General features: G+C 45.3%; 1 protein-coding gene across 6 annotated transcripts in view; it reads left to right on the top strand.

Annotated features, from left to right (window-relative positions):
- The window catches only part of Ptpn13 (protein tyrosine phosphatase, non-receptor type 13), a 174,398-nt gene that overhangs the window by 36,200 nt on the left and 112,934 nt on the right, over positions 1-25,264 (top strand). For all 6 annotated transcript variants that reach the window (XM_039092276.2, XM_063273454.1, XM_063273453.1 and 3 more), the window contains exons 2-3: positions 3,156-3,275; positions 17,167-17,345. In XM_039092276.2, coding sequence (XP_038948204.1) covers positions 3,161-3,275; positions 17,167-17,345 — 294 coding nt within the window. In that variant the 5' untranslated portion in view covers positions 3,156-3,160. The remainder of the gene's footprint in view (positions 1-3,155; positions 3,276-17,166; positions 17,346-25,264) is intronic.

The raw sequence follows: 25,264 nt of genomic DNA, 5'->3' as shown, positions 1-25,264 counted from the left end.
TCCTTTGGGGGCTGTGTAGAACAACTCCAGAGTTCTGCAAACACACTCACTGCCTACATCCTGGGGCACTCTCACCCTCCATTGTGTCCACTGTGCAGATTTGCTCCCTGAGTTCTGCTGCCCTGCCTTTCACCTCTCCCACCCATAGAACTGTGGCCCTGCTTTGATACCGAGTGCCCCTCCCTCTTGTGGGACCTCAGGGTGATAACCAGGGTCTTTATCAGATACTATCTAGCTCCAGAGAACACGTCAAGCACTTCAAGTGGTCCAAATGAAACCTCTTTCACTGCCTTCACGTTGAAAGGAAGGCCTCATCCCACACCCCTGTAGCTCTAGAGGAGACATGAAAACCAGCATAACTCCCTTCAAAGACTCCCTGCTTGTGCAATGCCTTTATTCGGGGTGTGTAGGCTCAGGAGTCATCTAACCGGTTCTCAGGCACTTCGGAAACTTGCTGCAGGGCATTCCCTCTCAAGCCATGCTGGTATCTGATTGCTAAGAGGATCCTGATGCCTCTGTTGAAACCTCAGTTTATTAAAACATCTCATGAGAACGATAATCGCTCACATATCTCTTAGCAGTGCGTCCCCTATACTAATGATACGCTGCTGTTATAATGAGGCACACAGAAACCTAGAGACAGCGTCGGAGTAAACAGCCTCCTTTCTTATACGAGCGGAATAAAAACTCGAGCTTTCTCAGCAGACTCTTCTGTCTTCCCATTTACTTCCCACATTATACACTGTGGATAGACTGCCGAGAAGACGAGGCTGGCCCTTCTTGTAGCCGGAGTTGCTTCTTTTCAGGCAGGATTATAAGTCTACATTTTTGAATATTTTTGAGGCCCTTGCGTTCTCCACCCTCCACACTAGCAAACTTGCGTGGCTCGTGTTTAAGCATCAATGTTGGTGGGACTTTCTGAGTGTAGCTTTTCTGACACTTGTAAGAGACACAACCTCACACAGACTCCCTGTTCCTCTCCTCTCTGACCCTTCGCCGCCTCTTCCACAGTGATCCCTGAGCCCTACTCTTTGTACAGGCGTCTTGTTGTAGAGGTATCAGCTGGGACTGATTCCTCCACCTCCATTCCGATCAGTTGTGGTTGAGTGTAATGAAGTCTGTTTGCTGCAAAGAGAAGCTTCCTTGATGAGGAGTGAAGACTGCACTTATCTGTGGGTACAGGGACAGATTGTTATAGATTGTTGTTAGGATTATGTTAGTCTGGTAAATTAGAGGTTGCAAACTCTGTAGTACCCATGACTTCACTAGCGCTTGGCTGGCTAGATTTCCAGTACCAGGCATGTTTTCCTTCTTGTCGAATGTGCCGTAAGTTCAATTATAGAGTGGCTGGTTACCAGTAAGGTACGTGTTACACTTCTGCATGCACCCTTATAGGGTATCATGCCATGCTAGCTGTTGTAGATCGTGAGCATCGAAGCTCGGTAGGACCGTTGGCTGCTTCCCTCCTTTGGAAACTTGCATGGCACCTTCTGGTATCATGAAAGTTGGTTGGTTGTCAGGGAGGAGGCATTCATGCCAGATCCACCTCAGGGTCTCTGGGACTTGTATCCAAGGTGCACAGCGTCTTCAACAGTGGCGACTTGCCTTCCATCTCTGGGAGAACACCAATGGCAACTGCACTAAGCTGTGTTTCAGGAGCCTCTTGGACAACCCTGTCCAACAACTCCATCGAGGACTTCTCATGCCTGGTATTAGGTTCTGACTGGATGGTGTGCAGCTCTTGGGGGGAACACAGTCAGACCAGGTGGAAAGTTTTATTTAAACCACATGTGTCTATCTGTATACCAACTTACATGCACTGTAGGTAGTTCTAGGTACATTAGTAATGGTGTGATGGCTTACAGCTTTTTCAGACATCCTTACTGTTATTGTAATCTTTTCCTTCCTAACTTCTCTTCCCCAATTAGAGCCTCCCCATCCCCATTTTTTTCCATTGGCTCCTTCAGATCACTTGAGTGTTTTCTTGCTGGTTGGGTAAATGCAAGTTGCCTGTCTAAACCAGATGCCTTCGTGGGCTAATTTTTGAAAATGTAGTGAGTGTGGTTAAGATAACGACAATGCCTGACACATGCTGCTTCCTTCAGAAAGGCCCGCTGGCTTCTGTCTACCACCCGACACGCTCCTACACTGCAGTAGTTATCAACAGCTTCCTTCAGTCCTTACCGGGCTTCTGTCTACCACTCGACCACTCCCACAGTAGTATCATGGTTTAGCGGACTTGGGGAAGCACAAGTCTCAGCTGTCGCTGTAAAGGACCCATTTCTCTGAGATGTATCAGCTCAGGAATATGCACATGGGAGGATTTTAAGAAGTGATATTTTCTCCTTCCCAAATTAAAGTAGAATTATTGAGCCCAATAGAACATCTTAACTTTTATAAATATATCACCCATAGAAACACTAGGAAAATTGTGATAAAAGTATGGCCTCAGAGAAACTTTTCTGGTCTTTTGTTAATTTAGTTTCTGTATGATGTTAAATTACAAAACAGTCTCAGGCATGCACTCTTTTCTTGTTATAGATACCCAAAGGGATATCACCACCACCAGCACCACCATCTTTCCCAGGCCACAGATGGGAAACAGGTGCTGAGGGGCAATGACTTTCCTAGGAGCAGGCAGGGCATTCGCAGCACAGCTGAGTCTAGGGATAGCTGACTACTTTCAGTGTAAAATTCCCATGATAACACATGCGTCAGAGATTATAGAAAACAGTTAATGAGCACAAGCAATGGGCTTTTTCTTATCCCCACTTCCTCTTGTGTAGCTGTGGGGTCTTCCCTCTCTTCTTCTCTGTGTTTGTTACAGAAAGAACAGAGCTTGACCTGAGTGCTGGGAAGCCCAGCGACTTGCTCTGTGCCCCCTTCCCTCTGCCCTCACAAAGTACTCCCCAATACTTTTCCCAAGAGTCTTTTTGGCTAACACTGTTACACAGACCAAGACATTGTCCTAAGGGGCGTTTGTCCACTTTCTTCACTTTCTCAAGTTTAAACCTCTAGGTTATATTTAGATTGAAAGGCCACACTAAAGAATTAGGTAGATGGGAGTGCGTTGCTCGCCCTGATGTAGAGCTTTTACTGATAAACGCATAGTTAAGATGCTCCTGAATAAATCTTCTCCTACTTTTGTTTCCTAGGTAATATGCATGTGTCACTAGCAGAGGCCCTGGAGGTTCGGGGTGGACCTCTGCAGGAGGAGGAAATATGGGCTGTATTAAATCAAAGTGCTGAGAGCCTGCAAGAAGTATTCAGAAGAGGTAAGTCATTTTTGAAATTTTGCATGTTGAGTAGCTGAAAACAGTAGTAAATTTGTTGTCTGTTTCAATATTCCTCATTTTGATAGAGTGTAGAAAAAAATGCCTTACCATATTTCTCAGGGTTGGAAAAATTCAACTGCCTGAATTAATATGAGCACAATACACGTACCTGTCACGGGAAACAGTGATTCTCAAAATCAAGCACTTGGTATTCACTGGGAGCGTGTGTTTCAGTGTGCAGAGTAATTATTAATAAAGTGCTGATATAGGCAAATATAACAGCAGCAAGGGCCCAGAAGCCAGGCCCTTCGGGGACTGAGATCCCACGGCAGGAGGGTCTGACTTGGTGCAGAGAGGGAACGAAAGGCTTCTGCGCATTACGTTGGCGCAGAGCTCATGCTGGAAAGGAAAGTAGTCGACCCTGTGAGAGGGAGCAAAGAGAACTTTCTGGCTGGAGAGAGGAGCAGACACTGGGCAGCGCTGACGGAATGAGTGGTTCTACGCTTCCCTCATAGGTGGTCGATTGGCCCAGAAGGTCGCCTTGCATTGGGAGCTCGAAGTTAGCCTTCAGTTGTCTGAACTGTTAGCTGAGGTGTTGTTCATCCCACACGGTTGCCACCTCTCTGGACGAGGAGCTTAGCCTAGTGGGAGACTCGGTCTTTAAAACCTGGTCGAATAAGTAAACCAGGCACAACAAACAAGACAGAACTAGTGACATTGAGGGAAATAATAGCCTTCAAAGTGTAGGCCCAGTAGAGCCTTGGCCGTACGCAGGCCCACACCACAGACCCACTAAAGTAAGAGACTCTCAGGGCAGCCCGGAGTTTGTGCATCTCAAGCCCCTGACAACACTGATGCACGCTGCAGTTTGAGAACCGTCTTAGGGCAGAATCACTGACTATGACTTGGGAACCTCTTGGGAAGGATGAGCACAGGTGAAAGGAGGGCCCAGAGCGGATGACCAGAATGTTTGGAGCCAAGGGCTCAGGACAGATGGCTGACGCTTCATTGCTGATACATACGTTGATGATTTTACAGTCTAGGGAGGAAGCACTTGAACCAAAAGTAGCTGGGCCCAGCCATCGCTGCTTGCCGTCCAGGGGTTTGGAGCACTGTCCTGAAATGCAGGATGTTCTGAGTAACAGAACTCTTTATCTTTACTTTTCCAGAAAATTCAGAATTATAGGCAATCCAGAGTGTAGAACATACAGCCCTGCTTCAGAGGTATCTTAGTCAATTAGCAGGTAACAATAGTCAATTATGTGAAGAAACCTCTCCTTGTGAGGCACCGTGGGAGGGGTCCAAGAATGCAAGGTGTCTTTGCTGCCCTTCAGGCATTGATTCGGATCAGACAGATGCGTGTGAGAGGCTTACGGCTTCCAAATGGTGCCAGAGGAATGACAGACAGTGCACACTACAGATGTTCAGGGAGGGAGCGATAGCAGCTCTTTATTACACCAACTGGCCATGACTCACAGAGTATGAAGCATCTTGCCCACTCTAAGTACCCTGGAGGGGTTTCCTTCTTTCAAATTTCATAATGCTGTTAAGAGATTGAAAGCTTGTATTCACAGCCCTCGTCACCGAGCAGTGGTCGTTGCATAATATATTGGCATTTTACAATGAAGATGTATTAGATGTGTGGAAAATTAGACATATGAAGCAGCTGTGTCTCATATACCCAAGGGAGTCGCTAACTGGATGTCCCTCGGTGTAAGGAGCAGAATAATAGCAGTAGTAGTGGGCTAGAGAGATGGCTCAATGCTTAAGAGCACTGACTGCTCTTCCAGAGGTCCTGAGTTCAAGTCCCAGCAACCACATGGTGGCTCACAACCATCTGTAATGGGATCCGATGCCCTCTTCTGGTGTGTCTGAAGACAGCTGCAGTGTACTTATATATAATAAATCTTTTTAAAAAATAGCAGTAATAGGAACAAATTAAGTTTGGCTTTGTTGACTGTCGAGAAGTTACCAGTGATCGTGGTTGCCACTTGGGTAGGAGGAGCCCGTGTTCGTTTGATCTACACCGTCTTCACGTTTGATCGTGCAGTGACATTTTCCCACAAGCTTTCATCCTGACCCCAAAACAGCGAGCTGAAGGAAAATGATTACTATCTGGTTAGCTCAGGATGGACTGCGTTTGATGTGATGTGTGAGTGAGTGACCCGGGGAGGTGAGCGGGAAGAGCTGCTGGAATGAATGGCCTCCGTCCGTTCCTTTTTCTGAAATAATGTCTCCCACCTTGGCCCTCTTCACCTCCCTCTGTCCTTGTATACACCTTTCTCTGGTTCTTGGTGGTGGCTTTCCCCCTGTCACCTTGAGCCTGTCGCTCAAGGGGCACAGTCCCTGTGAGGACGGAACTGGAAGCAGAGCTCGTCTGGGGATTGTCGAGCAGAAGGTCAGAACCTAACGGAGCTCTCCTTCCTCGTCATCCTGGAAGCTTAAAGCCGAGATCTTTGTTGCTGGATAGCGGTGCCCAGGCACCATCTTGCTGAAGGAGAGCATCTTCAGAGGCGTTTGTCCTCGGAGAAGTCCAATCGGGGATCGTTAGCACTCACTTCTGACACACAGCGGCGGTAGCCTGTTCTCCTTTTGTTCTGTTTTCTCTCCTCGAGCTCCCTGTGTGAGTGCTGAAAAGGTTTCGAGCATTTCCTGTGGTCGCACATACCATCCAGCTTTGTAAGTATTCTGAGGCGATTTGAAAAGAGCGAGTTCTTTCAGCCTCTGAGCTACAACTCGGGGTTGTTAACGATCGATATTAAAACGGTTTGTCATCTTCTGACTTTGGATGTGTGAACGGTGATAATTCCTCAGGATAGTGAATGATATTAATGGTCTGGAACTTTCCTCTTGACTGTGCTGCACTCAGTCCTGACAGTGTCACCTTGTGGCCCTTTTCTTTGCCATCTGCTGCAGTGCATTTCTCCCTCCATCGTTCCGTGGTCTGTGCCGTAACTGTGATTTTTTTTTTTTTTTAAAGAAGTAGCAGGGAACACAGTTTTACATCAGTAGTTGTTATTCTTTAACTTGAATGTGATAATTGAAATGAGTTTTCTGGAGGAATTCCATCTAGGGTCACAACACGATTGTGTCTTCCTAATTATGTGCACCTCAGGAAGCAGAACTCTATGTGCAGGGGAACACATAATTTTTTTTTTAAAAAACCCTCAATTTCTCCTGCGCGTTGATATACAAAATAAAAGTATCGCTACGTAGTAGAAATGAACACTTAGAAACTGAAGTTTTCAGTTACCATTTTATAGAAAACGTAACAATTAAAATTTGAAATATGAAAAAAAATGCAAAATAAATCTGAGGAAACAAGTGAGTGAGGACCTTAGTAACGAAGTTAGAGGCAGAGTAAACAGGTCTGTGCCTCGTTTCTGGGTGAGAAGGCGCATCACTAAAAGGCCGGCAGGTTTCTCTGAGTTGACGGTGGATATAGTTGCAACAGGCTGTGGTTTTGCACAAAGTGAGAGTGGCCTAAAATCTACCATGCTTAAAAGTAGCCAAAGCATCCTCGAAGAGAAACAAGCGAGTGTTGAAGATCGCAAGTCAACCAATCAACATCACAGAGTATAAAGACCAATCCTCGTTGATAGCGAGCTTGAACTTGGCTTGGGACGTTTTCAAAGCCTTTATGGTAAAATGTAAGGAGGTCTTATGGACTGAAATGTTTTATATAGTAGTTCAGCTTCCAGAAGACCAGGCCCTACCTGCTCACCTTTTATTGCACCCCTGTTTGTCTGCCATCGAAAGTTAGCACATTGAGAGGACTCATCAGTTGTCGTCGACGTGCTGCGTCTTGCCTCGTGTTTGTTGGACCAGAATTAACAGGTCCTTAAAGTCAAATGTGTTTGAACTAGATGAAATTGCCCCATTTGTTCCCTGGAGACAAACCAGAAAACACGAAACTAAACTTAGTATTTGACATTCTGAAAATAGTGTAGGTTGCCTGACAAGTGTACGAAGCCCTTGTGGAGAACAGGCCGTACCCTGCAAACAGAACTGCCTGTGTCTTCCCATTACTTTGACTCTATGCCCTCTAACCAGGCAGTCGAATACATGCAGAGAGAGCTTACAGGGAGAGGATGCTGGTCTCGAGTCCCTCCCCAGTGAGAAACGCCACATCGCCCACAGGGCTTGTTTCTACCTTTACACTTAGGAGGACTTTTAAAATGTTGGCATAATTTGTATAGTAAATAGTATTGTTCTTAATTGTAACAACTAAAGAAGAACAATTTAAATCTCATCTCTCACCTGAACTTAATTCTCATACCATGTTAATTCTCATACCATGATTTAATTATAATTTGGTTACACTTACTAGTTACACTTTCTGACTTGCCTTAGCTCTTGTTTTTGTCTTACGTGTAGCTTTATGAATGGTAACAAAAGCACACAAGCAGTATGGAGGCACATAAAGCCATATGCACTCTAGCCTCTGATGAATTTGTCAATCATATAAAGTTAAGGATAAGAACACGAACAAGTCAGTTGAGCCGTGGAGCCATCTTTTGCTAACAGTGACATCCTGCCCGTAAAGAGCAGTGGTTCCCAGTTGCGTTGGGGAGTCGGCTGGTGTGAACAGTGAAACCCTGTGCTGTGACCTGTACCCCTTCTTCTGAATTTGCAAGAAAGCTCTCCATGCTCAGAAACACAGGCCCATGTTTTACAATGACCTGAAGCTCCGAGAATCATACATTTTATAAGTATGTTTGAGTCACAGTTGAACATCAAGCCTACCAAATGGTAGCCTCTGACACAGACACAGTGTTCTCTGCTTGATTCATTTAGTGTCTTGGCGTTGAAGTTCAAAGGAGCCAAAGTATTCTTTATGGAGAAATTAAAAAACACACTCCCCCTCCCACCTTGTGACCCGAAAAGTCCAAACTGAGGAGTTTCAGAGCAGGGATGCAGGATGTCACAGAGCAGGGATGCAGGACACCACAGCAGGGATGCAGGATGTCTTTAAAAGCTGTTGGCCTGTAGAATAGAGCTAAAACTGAAGACAGATCGATTTCTGTCAAGTGTAAGCTGCTCTCCACATGTGTGAGTTCTGCCCCACGAATTCTGACAGCCTTGGATTGAAAGTGTGAATAGGCTGGTGGCCGTGTCTACACTGAACAGAGGGTTTATCTTGTCAGGATTCCTTGAACAGTGCAGTATAGAACTGTTTACAGAGCATTCAGAATTGTAAGTCATTGTAAAGATATGCATAGCTTATATGTAAATGACATGGCGTTTTATGTGTAGGATTGAGTAGTCCTATGTTTTGGTGTCCATAGAGGGTTTACACTGACAGACAACATTTTTAATAAATAATGATGTTGTACCTGCTGGTTAGAGAATTCAGTTTCTATCCTTAACCACTTACAGCTGTGGAAGAACTGTGTGAACTAGAGTTGCAAAGCATTTTATTCATAACTTGTCATAACTTTTGGAGGTGTAATTTTATTGGTAATGAAGGTTGTTGGTGTCATAGTTTGATTTCTGTGGTCGATAAAACACCATGACCAAAAGTCACCTGAGGAGGGAAGCAGTTCATTCCATCCTACGCTTTCAGGTGACTTCCGTCAGGGTGTCAGGGCAGTCAGGTGACTGCTGTCAGTTAGGGTGTCAGGGCAGTCAGGTGACTGCTGTCAGTTAGGGTGTCAGGGCAGTCAGGTGACTGCTGTCAGTTAGGGTGTCAGGGCAGTCAGGTGACTGCTGTCAGTTAGGGTGTCAGGGCAGTCAGGTGACTGCCATCAGGGTGTCATGTCAGGGCAGTCAGGTGACTGCTGTCAGTTAGGGTGTCAGGGCAGTCAGGTGACTGCCATCAGGGTGTCAGGGCAGTCAGGTGACTGCCGTCAGAGAGGGTTCCAGGGCAGGAACCCGAGGCAGGAGCCCAAGCAGAAAGCACCATGGAGGAGCACTGCTTACAGCTCCCGTTTACTCAGCCTGCCTTCTCACATAACCCAGGCTCACCTGCCCGGGGTGGGCCCACAGCAGGCAGGAAATGAAATGGTCCACAGGCTTGTCTACAGTATATTTTTTTGGAGACTCTTTTTTTCATTTTTGGTTCTCTCTTCCCAGATGATCAACTAATGGTCAAGTTGGAAACAAACAAACAAACAAACAAACCAAAAAAACCTAACCAGGACAACCGGGAAGCTGAAGGAAAATTAGAGAGGAATGTTTTATTATGTCAAAACCCAGAAATGTTCCTGGTAACGTGATGGGCAGGGAGAGGGAGAGAGAACCTCTTCTTAGGCTGTTTTAGTTAGGCAGCCAAGGAAGAAACAAACCCTGAGACCTGCTTCCGTCTATCCGTTGACAGACATTTAAGCCCTATTATTTTAAAACAATAATAACTCAGAATCTCTACTTTTACATTACCAAGTTGCATGATTCCACTCCCCCTGAAGAATCTTGTAAATACTTGAACACAAACTACCAGATGCCTCATTGGTTAGAAGCCACACCAAGGTTACAGTGGTTGTGGCTTAGGCTGCAACTTGCTTGTTTGGGAGCAAAGAGATGGGAAGAAGAAGGGGAAGGGGAGGGGAAGGGGAAGGGATGGAAGGTGTGACTGCTTTAACTGGGCAACCATAGCACATGCCTTTAATCCCAGCACTCAGGAGACAGGCAGGCAGACCTCTGAGTTCAAGGCCGGCCTGGTCTACAGAGTGAGTTCCAGGACAGCCAGGGCTACAAGACAGACCCTGTCTGGAGAAACCAAAGAACAAGATGAACAAAGAACATCTTACTCTAGTGAGAAAGACTCACAAAGTAGTTCTGTCAGATTGGAGGGACAGTGTCCTGTAATTTTTGTTACCAGGCCTCTACAACTTCTATTATAAGTAAAACAAATTCCAAAGCCGATACCATGGTGATTTACATTCAAATAAATATTTGCACGAACTAAATCACGTTATAGTTCAAGCTAATTGCTAGGTACAGTAAAACATCAATTTGGCAAGCAGTGTAATTAGCCGTCCATGTACTAATTGGCTTGATTGTCAAACCTTAAATCAAGTGCTCTAGCTTAAGGACTGTGCTAACTAGGAATGCTGTGCCTTAGGTAGACTGCTGAGAGAAGAGACACTCTCCAAGGAATTTAGTTTTAATTGAAGAACACATTCACTGGGGCTGGAGAGATGGCTTAGTGGTTAAGAGCACTGACTGCTCTTCTAGAGGTCCTGAGTTCAATTCCCAGCAACCACATGGTAGCTCCCAACCATCTGTAATGGGATCAGATACCCTCTTCTGGTGTGTCTGAAGACAGCGACAGTGTCCTTTGATACATAAAATAAATAAATCTTTAAAAAAAAATTCACATATCACAAAACTTCATTCTTCTAATTGTATTTCTAATATGACTTGTAAGCAAAGGACACAAAAATAAAAAAACTCAGAACTATTCCCAGGCACTGAGAACACAGTAGTGTGATGTGTTTTTGAAACTGCAGAACCTGTCTGTGGGGCACTTGCTGCTTTCTCTGGGGGAGAACACAAGTCACCAGCTGATCGGGACAGAACCCGAGGTGTGCCGTGGCCGCCTTTGATGGAAGTGTTGTCTTTCCCCAGTAATCCTCACAGTAGCTTTATGGGTTCAGGACTGCATTACAGATGTGGAGTGACAGACGGATCTATTTGCTCTTGAGACCACAGCTGTGAGGTCTGCACATCAGGCCAAGGCCTTGGAGGCGACTTATGCTTCAGTCTGACCCTTGACTACGTTGTATTGCATAGGAAGTATGGACTGCACTAACGCAAGGGGAATCTTAGAAGGATGGAAAGAAGCAGGCGGTTTCTCTGGTGATTTGTACACTCCTGGATAAGCTTGTGGATTTGGGTGGTGTCTTTGATCTGAGACCAACTATAGCACGTGCAAGTGCTGAAGACTCTCGGGCTTATGGGAGCTTACGTGAAATGCTTTGTCCTGACTGGCTATCTCAGCTAACTTAAATGACATCAGTGTCTTCTAGGAGGCCATCATTACGAGTTTGCCTTGTTGCAGGTACAATGAGATCATTGGTAGAGTTTTTGTTGTTACAGGTACACTGAGAGCGTCAGTGTTACAGGTACAGTGAGAGTGTCAGTGTTACAGGTACAGTGAGAGTGTCAGTGTTACAGGTACAGTGAGAGCATCGGTGTTATAGGTACAGTGAGAGTGTCAGTGTTACAGGCACAGTGAGAGTGTCGGTGTTACAGGTACAGTGAGAGCGTCATTGTTACAGGTACAGTGAGAGTGTCGGTGTTACAGGTACAGTGAGAGCATCGGTGTTACAGGTACAGTGAGAGCGTCATTGTTACAGGTACAGTGAGAGTGTCAGTGTTACAGGTACAGTGAGAGTGTCAATGTTACAGGTACAGTGAGAGCGTCATTGTTACAGGTACAGTGAGAGAGTCGGTGCTACAGGTACAGTGAGAGCGTCGGTGTTACAGGTACAGTGAGAGCGTCATTGTTACAGGTACAGTGAGAGTGTCGGTATTACAGGTACAGTGAGAGCGTCGGTGTTACAGGTACACTGAGAGTGTCAGTGTTACAGGTACACTGAGAGTGTCAGTGTTATAGGTACACTGAGAGTGTCAGTGTTACAGGCACAGTGAGAGTGTCAGTGTTACAGGCACAGTGAGAGTGTCAGTATTACAGGTACAGTGAGAGTGTCAGTGTTACAGGCACAGTGAGAGTGTCAGTGTTACAGGGAGAGTGTCGGTGTTACAGGTACAGTGAGAGTGTCAGTGTTACAGGCACAGTGAGAGTGTCAGTGTTACAGGTACAGTGAGAGTGTCAGTGTTACAGGCACAGTGAGAGTGTCAGTGTTACAGGCACAGTGAGAGTGTCAATGTTACAGGCACAGTGAGAGTGTCAGTGTTACAGGCACAGTGAGAGTGTCGGTGTTACAGGCACAGTGAGAGTGTCGGTGTTACAGGTACAGTGAGAGTGTCGGTGTTACAGGCACAGTGAGAGCGTCAGTGTTACAGGTACAATGAGAGCGTCGGTGTTACAGGTAAGCTCAGAGCATTGGTCCAGTTTTCTTTTCAGAACTGGAATTTTTTTTTTTAAATATCTATTTTTATATATACATCATGCAGCTTTCTGCCTGCTATGCACCTACAGGCCAAAGAGGGCATCAGACCTCATTACAGATGGTTGTGAGCCACCATGTGGTTGCTGGGAATTGAACTCAGGACCTCTGGAAGAGCTCAGTGCTCTTAACCCTGAGCCATTTCTCCAGCCTAGAACTGGAATGTTTATTTTAGCCTTTTTGTTAAGGAAAGTGACATTTAAAAAGCAGGACCAACACTTAGGAGTAAATAAATTGTCGAGTTATAATTAATCACCCTATAGTATCTACTATAATTTCAGAAGATTATAATTTATCACAAAATCCTACTATACAGAAAGGGGAGGGGAGATACGGTGACGGAGGGGTGGGAAGGGAGACAGTGGAGAGGATGATGGGGATGGAGGGATGGGCCAAGATGGAGAATAGCTGCCCCAAGCCGGTTTTGTTTCAGTTATGCAGCAGCACATTTATCAGTGAATTGATCCTAACGGACTATGAAAAGAACTGAACATTCAGAGAATCCTGTATGATGAGTAACTATCAAATTCTTCAGCGTTTTGGACAGTAACCTGCGTAGATTTTTGTCAGCCACCCTAATAGAATGCAGAACCAGCGAGTCTGTAACTTCTCTCCTCGAGCTACTTGACCTCAGACAGGAGCTTGTGCATGAAATGGTTTATTCTGAATTCCTATATTAGTCTCTGTTGCTTTTGCTGACTGTTCCCTTGTACCATGTTTTCTAACCCGATTATAATCACTTACCCTTTTATTTTATTTATTTACTTTTTGGAGACGAGAGTCTCGCTGTGAAGCTGTCCTTAAACCACTCGGTTGTCCAGGTTGTCCTCAGGCTCATGCCCTGCCTGCCCTCCAGCCTCAGCATCCTGAGTGCTGGGCTTGTAGTCGCACAGCCCAAGTGGAACTCTAAAGGAAATGGCAGGACCCAGGAAGAAAGAATCGCTGTTAGACTGTGCGTGGGTTTTTAGTTTGCGAAACGTGCTCTCAGTTGTTTCTTTATAGATCACGTGTGTGTCTGCGTATTTCTAACTTCACCCCGGCTGCAGAGACTCTGACCAGCGACTCTGCCCATGGAGCGTCGGGAAAGGCTCCAGAAAGAACCACGTTGGCTGCCGGAATTGGTTCATATCAGATTTACTTCTTCATAATAATAGCGTCCTTGGAGTGTGGTCAGTGCACGACTGAAGCACAGGCCTCGGCGCTCGCTCTCTCGAAGCTCCTGGAACCTGCTTTTCCCAACGCTCTCTGCGGGGTTTTGAAAACATTTGCTTTCAGATCCTTCCGCTTAGCTGTCAGGAAGCGGGAATTAAAGACGATTCCAGCCGCAACTCTTAAATCCCCTCACTTTTAGGTTTACATAAGCCTTCATAATTATTTAAAAATATATTCTGCGGTTTGACTCCACTACCTCAAGAATCCAGCGCTTAAACGTCACGTATGTGTTCTGGGAATTGAGAGCAGAGCGTCTGTGGTCACAGTTGCTCTGGGCTCATTACACAGTACTTTAAAGCCACTGTGAAAACATCCGTGACATTTCTGTGTTCTTGAAAGAGAAAAATCATGCCTTGCCCCGCCCCCCCCTTTATAATTCAATTTCTGCGCATTCAGTGCCATTTCTCTGCCAAAGTTCTTGCTAGTCCCTCGCCAGACTTAATCTCCTGACTGCCTTTGAGTTCCGCTCGCTCTCTCTGGAAGCCAACCGTCACCCATGTTTGACTGGTCATCTTCCCTTTAAAGGGCCACGTGTAGTTGAGAAAGAAACGTGTTGTCTGCATTATGGTTGTTTTTTCTTTTTCTTTTTAATCCATAGAACGATCTTGTGTATTGTTTTCTGTGTCTCAGATGCTCTGTGCGGTGTCTTCTGTTTGTCTGTTTATGTATCTATTCTGTCTCCCTGTATACTTTGGAGTCTAGTAGCCAGTGAGCTGCACTGCTGCTCGTATTATATGAAAGTATTAGGCTTAAAGTCACTAATACACATTAGCTACTTTGTAAGCAGCACATGTAAGCAGCAATGGTATAAGGCAGAAGTTAAAATTCTTATTTTCTCATAGTAATGGCCGTAGTGACCTTGGCTGTACTGACAGGTTTCATTTCCGAAAGATAAGCGATAAGGAATTTTTAGAAATCATTCTGTCCTGTGTTCATTTATCTAGTTTTAATTTAATGTGCGTGGACCTGTGCATGCAGAGACACAGGTGTGGAGGTCAGAGGACAGCACTCGGGAGTCTCTTCTCTCTCCACCACGGAACTGAGATTGAGGCCAGCTCCTCGGGCTTGGTGACACCCGTTACCCTCTGAGCTATCTCACCTGCTTGGTAACGGAGTTTTAAATTTAGTTTTCCTGCCTCGGCCCCCTCCCAGCCACCCCCGTTCCAGCACTGGCAGTGGCTGGTTTCGTCTTCGGTCCCTTTGAGTTTATACTGCACTGAAGACAGCAGAGCTGATCTGTGCTCAGAGATGCAGAGTGAGGAAGGCAAGCCCTCGTCTGCGAGTGTGAACTCGGCATCAGGATAGCAAGACAGCACATGGACTTCTGGGTAGCTAGCATTCATGCATCTGCATTAGTTCTGATCCTCAATAATCTTTTAGTTCAAAATGGTAGCAGGCATCCAGACATTATGAGGACTGTCTCTACACTAGGGGTGGTCAAGGACTGACCCTGGGCTGCAGGTGGGTTACCCATGCCTCAGTGGATGACCCCACACCACTGGTCAGCACTAGCTGGGGTTAAGGCTAATGATTGTAATATTAATGGGGATAATGGTAGCAAGATGAAAGAAGGCATGAGGTAAGGGGGAGACAGGTTGGTGGGTTCCACAGCGTATTGGGTGAAGCTGGGGGCTTAGGTAAGACCACAACACATTGTTTACATGTATGAAGATTCCAAAGATAACAGTATTATCTCAAAGTAGAATTGGCCTTGAGGATTAGACTCCCAGTTTCCCAATTCACGTTCAAGCCCAGGTACCATGGACAGAAAGGCCGCTGTGAAGAACTGCGTGTGACGGCTCTTTTCCAGGAACTGTTGGAAAAGTGGAGAAGGAACGGAGAGTTCATGGCGGGAAGACCCCAAGACTCAGCCCTGGGTCTTCAGCTTCCATCTCACTGCATTTTATCACCGTTCAAATCTCAGGACTTTCAGTTCCATGCTTTCTGCCAGCAACTCCCAAGAAACGTCTGTTGAGCCCTGACTCTATCCAACTACCTGCTTGAAATCCCATTTGAATGTGTCACACGCCTTGAAATTAAGTCCACCGGAGAGGTCTCGTCTCCCCACCACCTTCCAGGCCACACCGCAGAGCCTGTTTGTTACCGGTCTCCGGTCTCCCCTGTGTTAAGGTTGAGCAACACCATTTCTCAGCCGCTCAAATCCAAATCGTAGCATCGCCCAGACTCTGCTCCTTCTCTCTCATCTTTCAGGAATTTCTGTTATCACTACCTCTGAAATACACTCCATGCCTGTGGACTGCCGCTGCCGCCAGCCTGGCTGCAGGGATCCCTGCACACAGCTTCTCATTGGCTTCTCCCCGCCCACAGCTTCGCATTGGCCCCTCCCCGCACACAGCTGCGCATTGGCTCCTCCCCGCCCACAGCTGTGCATAGCTTCTCCCTGCGCACAGCTGCGCATTGGCCTCTCCCCGCACACAGCTGTGCATTCAGCCACTGGCGTCTTGTTCCCTGAGTAGGTGATCTGAAGAGAATTACTTAGACTGCTTTTATAGCGAGTGTCTCCAATATCTAGCTGGGGTGTATACTTATTGTTCACACCAAAGAGAAAGCTTTTAACAACAACAACAACAACAACAAAAGATGTGTACAGCAGCTTGTATTTTTTTTTTTATTTTTAAATTACATTTTATTTGTGGGTTTATATGTCCGTGTAGAGCTTGCGTGTGCCACAGCCCGTGTTTGGAGGTCAGAGGATAACTTGCAGGAGTTGGTTCTCTCCTTCAGCCAGGTGGAACCCAGGGATTCACTCAGGTTGTCAGGCTTGGCGGCAAGTGCCTCTACCCAGTGAGCCGTCTCACTGGATTAATTTTCACTTATTTATATGTAAACATTTGTGAAAAGCAACAAAATATGCAGATATCCTTGTTGCTTTGAAACACGGGAGCATGAGAACCCGAGTTTCGATTCCCAGTACCCACGAGAGAGAACATGCGTGCAACATGCATCTCTAATCCCCACGCACAGGAGAGCCCTGGGGTGCACTGGCTAGCCCTCCCAGCCAGTCGACAAGTTCAGAGCTCACCAGGAGGGAGGAAGGGAGGGAGGGAGGAAGGGAAGGAGAGAGAGAGGGAGAGAGAGAGTATTAGTTCAGAAGTTAAGGTGGAGAGAGCCACCGAGGAAGATGTCTATCCACTTCTGCTCCCATCCCCACACACCCTAATCACGTACCCAAAACCAAGTGTTCTTAGTCCTCTGATGTGACATCCACATATAGGTGATTGGAAGAACTTAAAGAGTTGTATGTATATAGACAGTGTCTGGAAACTATAGTTTCCACTGAGTACTCAAAAGAATCCATGGTGGGCAAGTCCTGAGCCTTCTCCATTTCCTAATTTATATTAGTATAAAACCTGGGTTAACTTGTAGAATTGTTTCTAAGACCTGCCTTCCAGATGTTAAGTGATGAAGCCAAATAAAGGCACAGCTGTGAACAGCGACCGTGCCTGTATGTAGGTGACACTGAAACCGTGTATTAATGTCTGCACCGTCAGGCTGGGATATCTGTTGAGGTGCTTACAGATTCTTTGAATCTTGATCTTAAGAGTGTATCATTTCTTCTTTTGGTGTGGTGCACATACAACCAGTGAGCATTGCTGACCCCGCTGCTCTTGGCTTCATCATCTCTCCGTGGTCACTGCTGTTGCTGCCGTCTGGCAGTGTGTCCTTCACAGATGAAAATGTCTGCAGTCAGGACCTTCGAGCATTCACCGCACCCGAGGTTCTTCAGAGCCACTCGCTGACGTCTCTCTCAGATGTAGAAAAGGTAAATGTTAAGTCTAATGGTTTATTTTCATTCTGTTTATTTTTTTACAGAAGCAAGGCAGGTCAAAACATTACTTAGCCCATGGAGAATTCCTTTGAAATTCAAATAACCATATGCTTTAAGATTTTATATATATATATATATTACATGTAATTCAGAATTTCACCATGTTTTAAGATTTTACATATATATATTATAATTCAGAATTTTATATATAAAACAATTATACAAATACATGTGTATGTACAGATACACATTTGAATATTTTTATATGTAAACTTAATACACAAATTTTCTATTTATTTTATATAATTATAATAAATTGTATATTTTATATTATGATTATATTATTTGTATATATATAAAATTCAGAGTAATTCCAGGAAACCATATTGATCTAGGAAAGATACTTTAAAGTTGAATCACTATTAATTTATTACAAGTAGTTACTAACTACCTGCCTTCTATGAAACAGCGCTTGGGGGAAGCTACAGAAATAACTGTGAGGCCGGCCTTGAGTAATGGGCACGGAACCGTCTGTGTTACACGGCAGGATGAACAAATGCAGAACAGCAGAGGATGCATTTGCGAGTCTGTAACCGAACCGTCAAGTTTTACTCCCAAAGTATACTCCGTAGCGTTTGCTATGGAGAATAAACCTAATTCAGATAGATCAATATGTATTAAAAGGGTGTGTCGTTCAAGGTTAGGGGCATGGGTTGTGGCAAGAGAAAAGAAGTTGTCCGTTGCAGTTGGAAATGGCAAAGCGGACCAGGCAGGTGTTTGCATCGGAAGGGCCCTGTAGGCCAACACGAGCCCGTGGGGTTCATGGGTGTGTGTATGTGTGTGTGTGAAACAATGTACCACTTTATAGTGAAACCTGACAGGCACTGATACTCTTGAGAACTACACCATTTCTGTGCATGTTTTGGGGACGTCACAATCTTCAGGGAAAGCATCATATGCTGGCTCTATACAGAAGTGGGAGAGGGACACAGTGGAGGCAAACTTGGGGAGTCACACCTCATTTAATGGCACAGTGAAAACGAAGTTTATGAGAGAAATGTATGGTGATGTCATTAACGAGATCAAATCTAATTTCAGTGACTTGCACATTGGATCATCCAGCAAACTTGTTAATTCAGATCCGAGACGCTGGGGATTCTAGATTAGCTGGGAACATACTTTCTCATTCATGCCAAGTGTAAAAATAACCGAATAACATTCTGATCATAAAACTTTGAGAATATCTACATCTTGATACACACTTGTGATGGAAAAGAATTGTGTATTAACCGTTCTGCTGATTGACCCCCGGGAGAGGGGAAAGGGGGGTTTCAGTAGGAAAAAGCAAGAACGGAGCCCTCTTGATAAGGCTTGGTGGGTAGGACTTTAATGTCCTAGGAGTTCTTTAGGGAATTGGCGAGAGTCAAGTGTGCAGAGATGAGAGATTGCAGCTCTGAAGCAGAGCTCTGGTGCCTGAGACAGTCCGAACTGCGTGACGTCAGGCCACACGCAGTGTCCACAACTGTGGACAAACGTTCAGGCATACTGAAATGTTCCTTAGATGAGGAGTATATACGTGCTCATTTTTACCTTATTCTCACGGTATGCAGTCATTAAGTTATTCATGTAGTTTTAAAAGATTCAGCATGATAAATTCAGATTATTTAACCCTACGAGGCTTCTGGTTTAAATCGATCCTGAGGGCCTAAAACCAGTGACGTGGCACACTTCAGGGAGAGGGCGTCCCTAGCATCCATAGTCTCTTAAATGTCTGCACTGACTTCAGGGAGGGATAAGGACCGTATTACCATGAACAGTGTGTAGTCTTTGAAAACTCTTCCAAATTGTAGGAGGCTTTCACCCTTTAGTTTTCAATAGTTTTTGTAGATATCTCTGACTTTGCTCAATGAAAGTTTCAGGTACATGTTGGGGACATAGTTCCTTCAGTGGATGCCTGATTACCACGGCTGAGGTCCTCGGTTTAATTCTCAGCTTGACATACGCAGGTGTAATGGCGCACCTGTAAGCCCAGCACGTGGAGGCAGAGGCAGGCAGCTCCAAGACTCAGGGCCGTCTTCAGGTCTGGTCTGAAGCTACACGAGACCCTTTCTAAAAGAAAAGCAAAAACGAAGTAACAGTTAATGAAAGAGAGGCCAAGGAATTGAATGAGAACAAAGGAGATGTACAGGACTGTTAGAACGGAGGAGAAAGAAGGGGAAATGATGTTATAATATAATCTCAAAAATAAAAAGTAGTAATAACAAATACAAAACCAAATAAAAATTCCAAAGTAGGAAAAACTGCCGCGTATTAGGGATCACACTCCAAGCACTGCCTGCAGTGTGCTCTGTGCTGGGGACAAAGGGGTGTGGGACGGTCACTGTCACACTTGAAGCCTGTGAGACTAGCTCAAACATCTCTCTTGTTTATTACTTCAATTTTAATACAAAAAAAAAAAGGGCAGATGTCTTAGGGTTTTATTTCTGTGAAGAGACACTGGACTGGCTAGTTTTGTGTGTCAACTTGACACAAGCAGGAGTTATCCCAGAAAAGGAGCCTCAGTTGTGGAAATGCCTTTCATGAGACCCAGCTGTAAGGCACTTTCTCAACTAATGGTCAAGGTGGGTCAACCGGCCCATTGTGGGTGGTGCCATCCCTGGGCTGGTAGTCTTCGGTTCTATCGGTTCTATAAGAAAGCAAGCTGAGCAAGCCAGGGGAAGCAAGCCAGTAAGAAACATCCCTACATGGCCTCTGCATCAGCTCCTGCTTCCTGACCTGCTTGAGTTCCAGTCCTGACTTACTTTGGTGATGAACAGCAGTGTGGAAGTGTAAGCTAAATAAACCCTTTCCTCCCCAACTTGCTTCTTGGTCATGATGTTTGTGCAGGAATAGAAACCCTGACTAAGACAGATACTATGACCAAGGCAACTTTTAACCAAGGAAGGCATTTAATTGGGTCTGGCTTCCAGTTTCAGAGGCTCAGTCCATTATCATCATGGAGGGAAGCATGGCAGCCTGCAGGCAGACACGGTGCTGGAGAGGGAGCTGATAGTGTTACATCTTGATCTGAAGGCAGCAGGAGACTGCGTTATCCTAGGTGTAGCGTGGGCATATAAGACGACAAAGTCCCCTCCCCCAGAGTGACTGACTTCCTCCAAGGCCACACCTCCTAATAGTGCCACTCCCTATGGGCCAAGGCTCAACCACATGAGTCTATAGGGGTCATCCCTCTTCAAACCACCACATTCCACTCCTTAGCCTCCATAGGCTTGTGACCATTACATAATTCAGAAATGCACATACATACATATATACACACATTCATCAAGAAATACTGGACCAAGGAAAGACCAAAAGCAGCTGGAATTTCTCCAAACTCTGCATCTCTGTTTCTCCATGTCAAACGTTATTCAGGTCTCCAACTCCTCTCATCTTTGTTGACTGCAGCACACCTCCATCTCTTGGGCTGGTTCCACTTTCTGTTAGCAGCTTTCCCAAGCAGGTATCTCATGACCCCGGCACCTCCAACATCCTGGGGTCTCCAGGACAGCCCAGGCTTCACTTACACAGCTTCACACCATGGCCTCTCCGGGCCTCCATGCAGCGACACTTCTACAACTTGCCGGTTTCAGTAGCTTGCCTTGGTCACAGAGGGAGAGTCTTGAGAACCCCTTTCTTCTCTCCTTGACTCTAAAGCCAGAACCATGTGGCTGAAGCTGCTTACTGAGGATGAAATACACCCTCCCCCCGACTCCACCCCTGTTCAATCATGTCTTTACCAGCTTCCTAGTTTTAATGGTTTCCTTCACTGCCTAAGCTCAGATGTTCTGAAAGTTGCTCTGCATGCTGTCTCCTGACTGCTAGGATTAAAGGTGTGCACCACCACACCTGGACCTAAATTGTCTTTACTTCCTTTTTCACGGGATGGAAGCTTAGCTGGTAGGGATCTTGCCCTGAGGTCACCACTCCCCATATTTAAGCTGTTTATCTCTTTAGTTTCATTATACTTCCTGGTGCCCCCTTTCTTCTTTTTAAAAAAGATTTATTACTTTATTTATATCAGTACAGTCGCTGTCTTCCGACACACCAGAAGAGGGCATCGGATCCCATTCCAGATGGTTGTGAGCCACCATGTGGTTGCTGGGAATTGAACTCAGGATCTCTGGAAGAGCAGTCAGTGCTCTTAACCGCTGAGCCATCTCTCCAGCCTGCCAACCCTAACCCTTTTCTTTTTTGTAATTTTTCTTGCTCAGATTGCTCTGTTTCATGAAAACACATTTCATAAGAGTGAACCACAGGACAGAGTCTATGCTAGGCTGTTTTGAAATTTTTGCCAGTGTAATCTAAACGTCTTCACTTTATAAAGCTTCAGGTAGACTCTGGACAAGGGTAAAAAGCAGCCACATTCTTCATCAAATATCAATCTCAAAATGATCTCTAGGCAATATATTAAAATTGTTCTCCTCTGAAGCCTCTTGAGCCAGGCCTCCACAGTTCAAGTCACCCTTAGGACCACTCTCTTCCATGTTCCTACTGGTATGGCCCCTTAAACAGTGCTGAAAGCAATCCACTGCTTTCCTAATCCAAAATCCCAAAATCCACATTCCTCCAAATAAAAGCATGGCAGGCTATCACAGCAGTACCCTAGTCCTGGTACCAACTCTCATAGTTTTATTGCTGTGAAGAGACACCATGACCAAGGGAACGCTTATAAGGGCAGACATTTAATTGAAACTGGCTTACAGTTTCAGAGAGTCAGTCCGTTGTCATCATGGTGTGGAGGGCAGCGTGGTGGCACACGGCAGACAGAGCGCTGGAGAAGGAGCTGAGAGTTCTGCGTCTTCGTCGTCACTGCGTGCCACACTGGGTGTAGCTTCAGCATAGAAGACCTCAAAGTCTGTGCCCCCACAGTGACACACTTCCGCCATCAAGGCCACATCTCTCAATAGTGCCACTCCTTATGAGTTCAAAGACACGAGTGTCTACAGGGGTCAGACCTATTCAAGCCACCACAGCAGGGCCTGCTGCTTGTTTTGTTTGTCTAAGCTTCGTCTGCTTCAGAATAAACACACATGCTGATCAAGGGAAAAACTGGTCTTTTAGCCATCTGGACTCTGTAAAAGTCTCTGTAAGCTTTGTGATGTGTGAATTTCCACAGCTACTGATTCAAGTACCTCAGGTTGAAAATATTTAGGGAGAAAACTGCATCTTTACTGAACACATGTAGATCTTTTCTTCTTGTTATTTTTTACACAGTTTGGTGTATGATCCATATACACTTTGCATTGTATGAGGTATTCTGAAGAATCTGGAGTGAGTCAAATTACATGAGAATGTCAGTGTACACGTAAGCTCCCACGTACACGTAAGGTACACGTAAGTGTATCTTAGCCATGCTTGGTGAATGCCACCGAGTGTCCACTGGAGCCTTACACAGGAACATGATCCTTACATCCAAGAGAATTATCCTTGGAAGTGTTGATAGATAAATAGGACACTTACCATCCCTATGAAACGTTTACATAACTACCAGCTACGTAAATAGGCATTTTCACATTTTTACTTAAATTTTACTTTTCATGATGATAATGTTCCTTTGGATAACTAGAAAGTCGCCTTAAACTTTTTGATTCTCTGACTTTTTATCTCTTTTTATGACTTTTCCCCTTTTACTGGGTAACCTTCTACTTCTTAATGTAGTTACTACCAAAGAACCAGAGGTAACCAAGGACATAAAAGGCCGAATTCCCATGTGATCCTTCAGAATTTCAAAGAAATACACACACGCCCATGGCTACTCTTCCACCGTTCTTGATCTCCATGAAGTGAAAGCAGTCACATGGCTGATGAAGAGGCCACACACACAGCGTACACACACACACACACACACACACACACACACACACACACACACACACACACACACACAGAGTGAGCATTGTGTATCCTGTAGAAGAAATATGAAAACCTGTAAGACAGGCTGTCTGTGGTACAAGGACGTACCAGTTAACTGCTTCACTCGAGATGGAAAGGAAACCGATTGGCGTCTAAGGGAGAATGCATCATCCTGTGTAAAATGACTTACAGGATGGCTTGTCTCTAGTGGCAGACTTCAGCTGACAAACACAAACCATTCTTGGTAAAATGAACAGCTTAAGAGAAGTTTGGTCCACACACACAAGATAAAATGGAAACGAGGGAGAGAGGAGCAGAGGCTGGGTCGGTGCTGCAGTGTTAGGTCCCAGTGCACACGGCAGGAAGGAGGGATGAGGTGGGCTCAGTCAGGGTGTGCTAAAACGTCATTAGAAATAGTTTAGAATTAAGAAAATTGGAAGCGTTGCAAATAATTTGAAATTTTTTCCTAATAAACCGGGAACAACTTTAAGTAGCAATATAAAGACAGATGGAAATGCCGTGACATAGTAAAAACATTTATTTGTACATAGATTTTTTTCCCCACCTATTTCTAAAGAGAACTAAAGACATGTTATAGAATTTTAAAACAAAGTTTAAAGAACAGGAATCAACTAAAACACATGTGATAAAAATTAGAAAAAGTCGAAGGTACCCCCCCCCCCCCAAAAAAAAAAACCCACACAAAAACCAGTAACCAAAATAATACTAGAAATGAAATCCCTCACATGATGTCAGGTGGGGTCTCTGGACAACAGGACTCGTATGATGAGTGTTTATTAGGAAGCAGACTTCTAGATTGGCTTACAGGAAGTAGAGGCTGGGACTCTAATAATGGGCATCTGTGCACTGGGATGCAGAGAACTTCGTAACTGCTCAGTCCGCAGCCCAGGGTTAAAACCTGGACGTCCTCAGGACAGTCCCTGGTATGTGGAGTGTGTTGGGGAATCCCCGGGCAGTCGCTGGTATGTTGTTTGTCTTGGGAGATTCCTGGGCAGTTGCCGGTATGTAGCGTGTGTTATGTTCCCTGGGCAGTCGCTGGTACGTCATGTGTTGGCAAGCCAAGGGCGGTGACAGCAGCAGCAGGACACTCAGGCAGGCCTTCCTTCAGGTCCCCTTACCAGTGCATCTGTGTGAACTCCGGCAGACACCACAGGCCTAGGGTCAGGAGGATCCCAGGGCCCGTCCTCTCCAGCCCTTCTACTGTTCCCCCAGGAGCATCTGCCAACATCACACGAGGGTATTTTAAAACCAATGACAGAACAGTACTTTGATCCTCCTCTTTTATCCTTTCCCAAACCCACAAATGATCTGTAATCAGTCCTCCGATTAGATTTCCCCCTCAGTTTTCACACTGGCAAAAATCTAAATCCTACGTGGGAACTTCTATGTCAGAAGTGAAAATAGGGGGCTGGAGAGGTGGCTCAGTGGTTAAGAGCACCGACTGCTCTCCCAGAGGTCCTGAGTTCAATTCCCAGCAACCACATGGTGGCTCACAACCATCTGTAATGGGATCTGATGCCCTCTTCTGGTGTGTCTGAAGACAGCTACAGTGCACTCCTATACATAAACTAATGTACAGGGAGATGTCAGTCTTTCACTTTGTTGGTTCATGTGTGTGTGTGTGTGCACATGTGTGCATGCATGTATGTGCATGTGGGGTGTGTGTGTGTGTGTGTTTTAAAGATTTATTCATTTATTATATATAAGTACCCTTGTAGCTGTCTTCAGATACACCCGAAGAGGGCATCAGATCTCTTTACAGATGGTTGTGAGCCACCATGTGGTTGCTGGGAATTGAACTCATGACCTCTGGAAGAACAGTCGGGTGCTCTTAACCGCTGAGCCATCTCTCCAGCCCCCGTGTGTGTGTGTTTTAGAGGTTGTCTACAGGTCTCTCATAATTTTGGAGTCAACTTAAGAGAACTATCTGCATACATACAGTGTTTGCTGAAACACACATCACAAAGTTTGGAAAAACTCTAGTTGTCTATTAATAA

The sequence above is a fragment of the Rattus norvegicus genome, chromosome 14, assembly GCF_036323735.1.
Source record: "Rattus norvegicus strain BN/NHsdMcwi chromosome 14, GRCr8, whole genome shotgun sequence".
NCBI classification, from domain to species: Eukaryota; Metazoa; Chordata; class Mammalia; order Rodentia; family Muridae; genus Rattus; species Rattus norvegicus.
The sequence above is the reverse complement of the archived record's forward strand: the minus strand, read 5'-3'. Positions and strand labels throughout refer to the sequence as shown.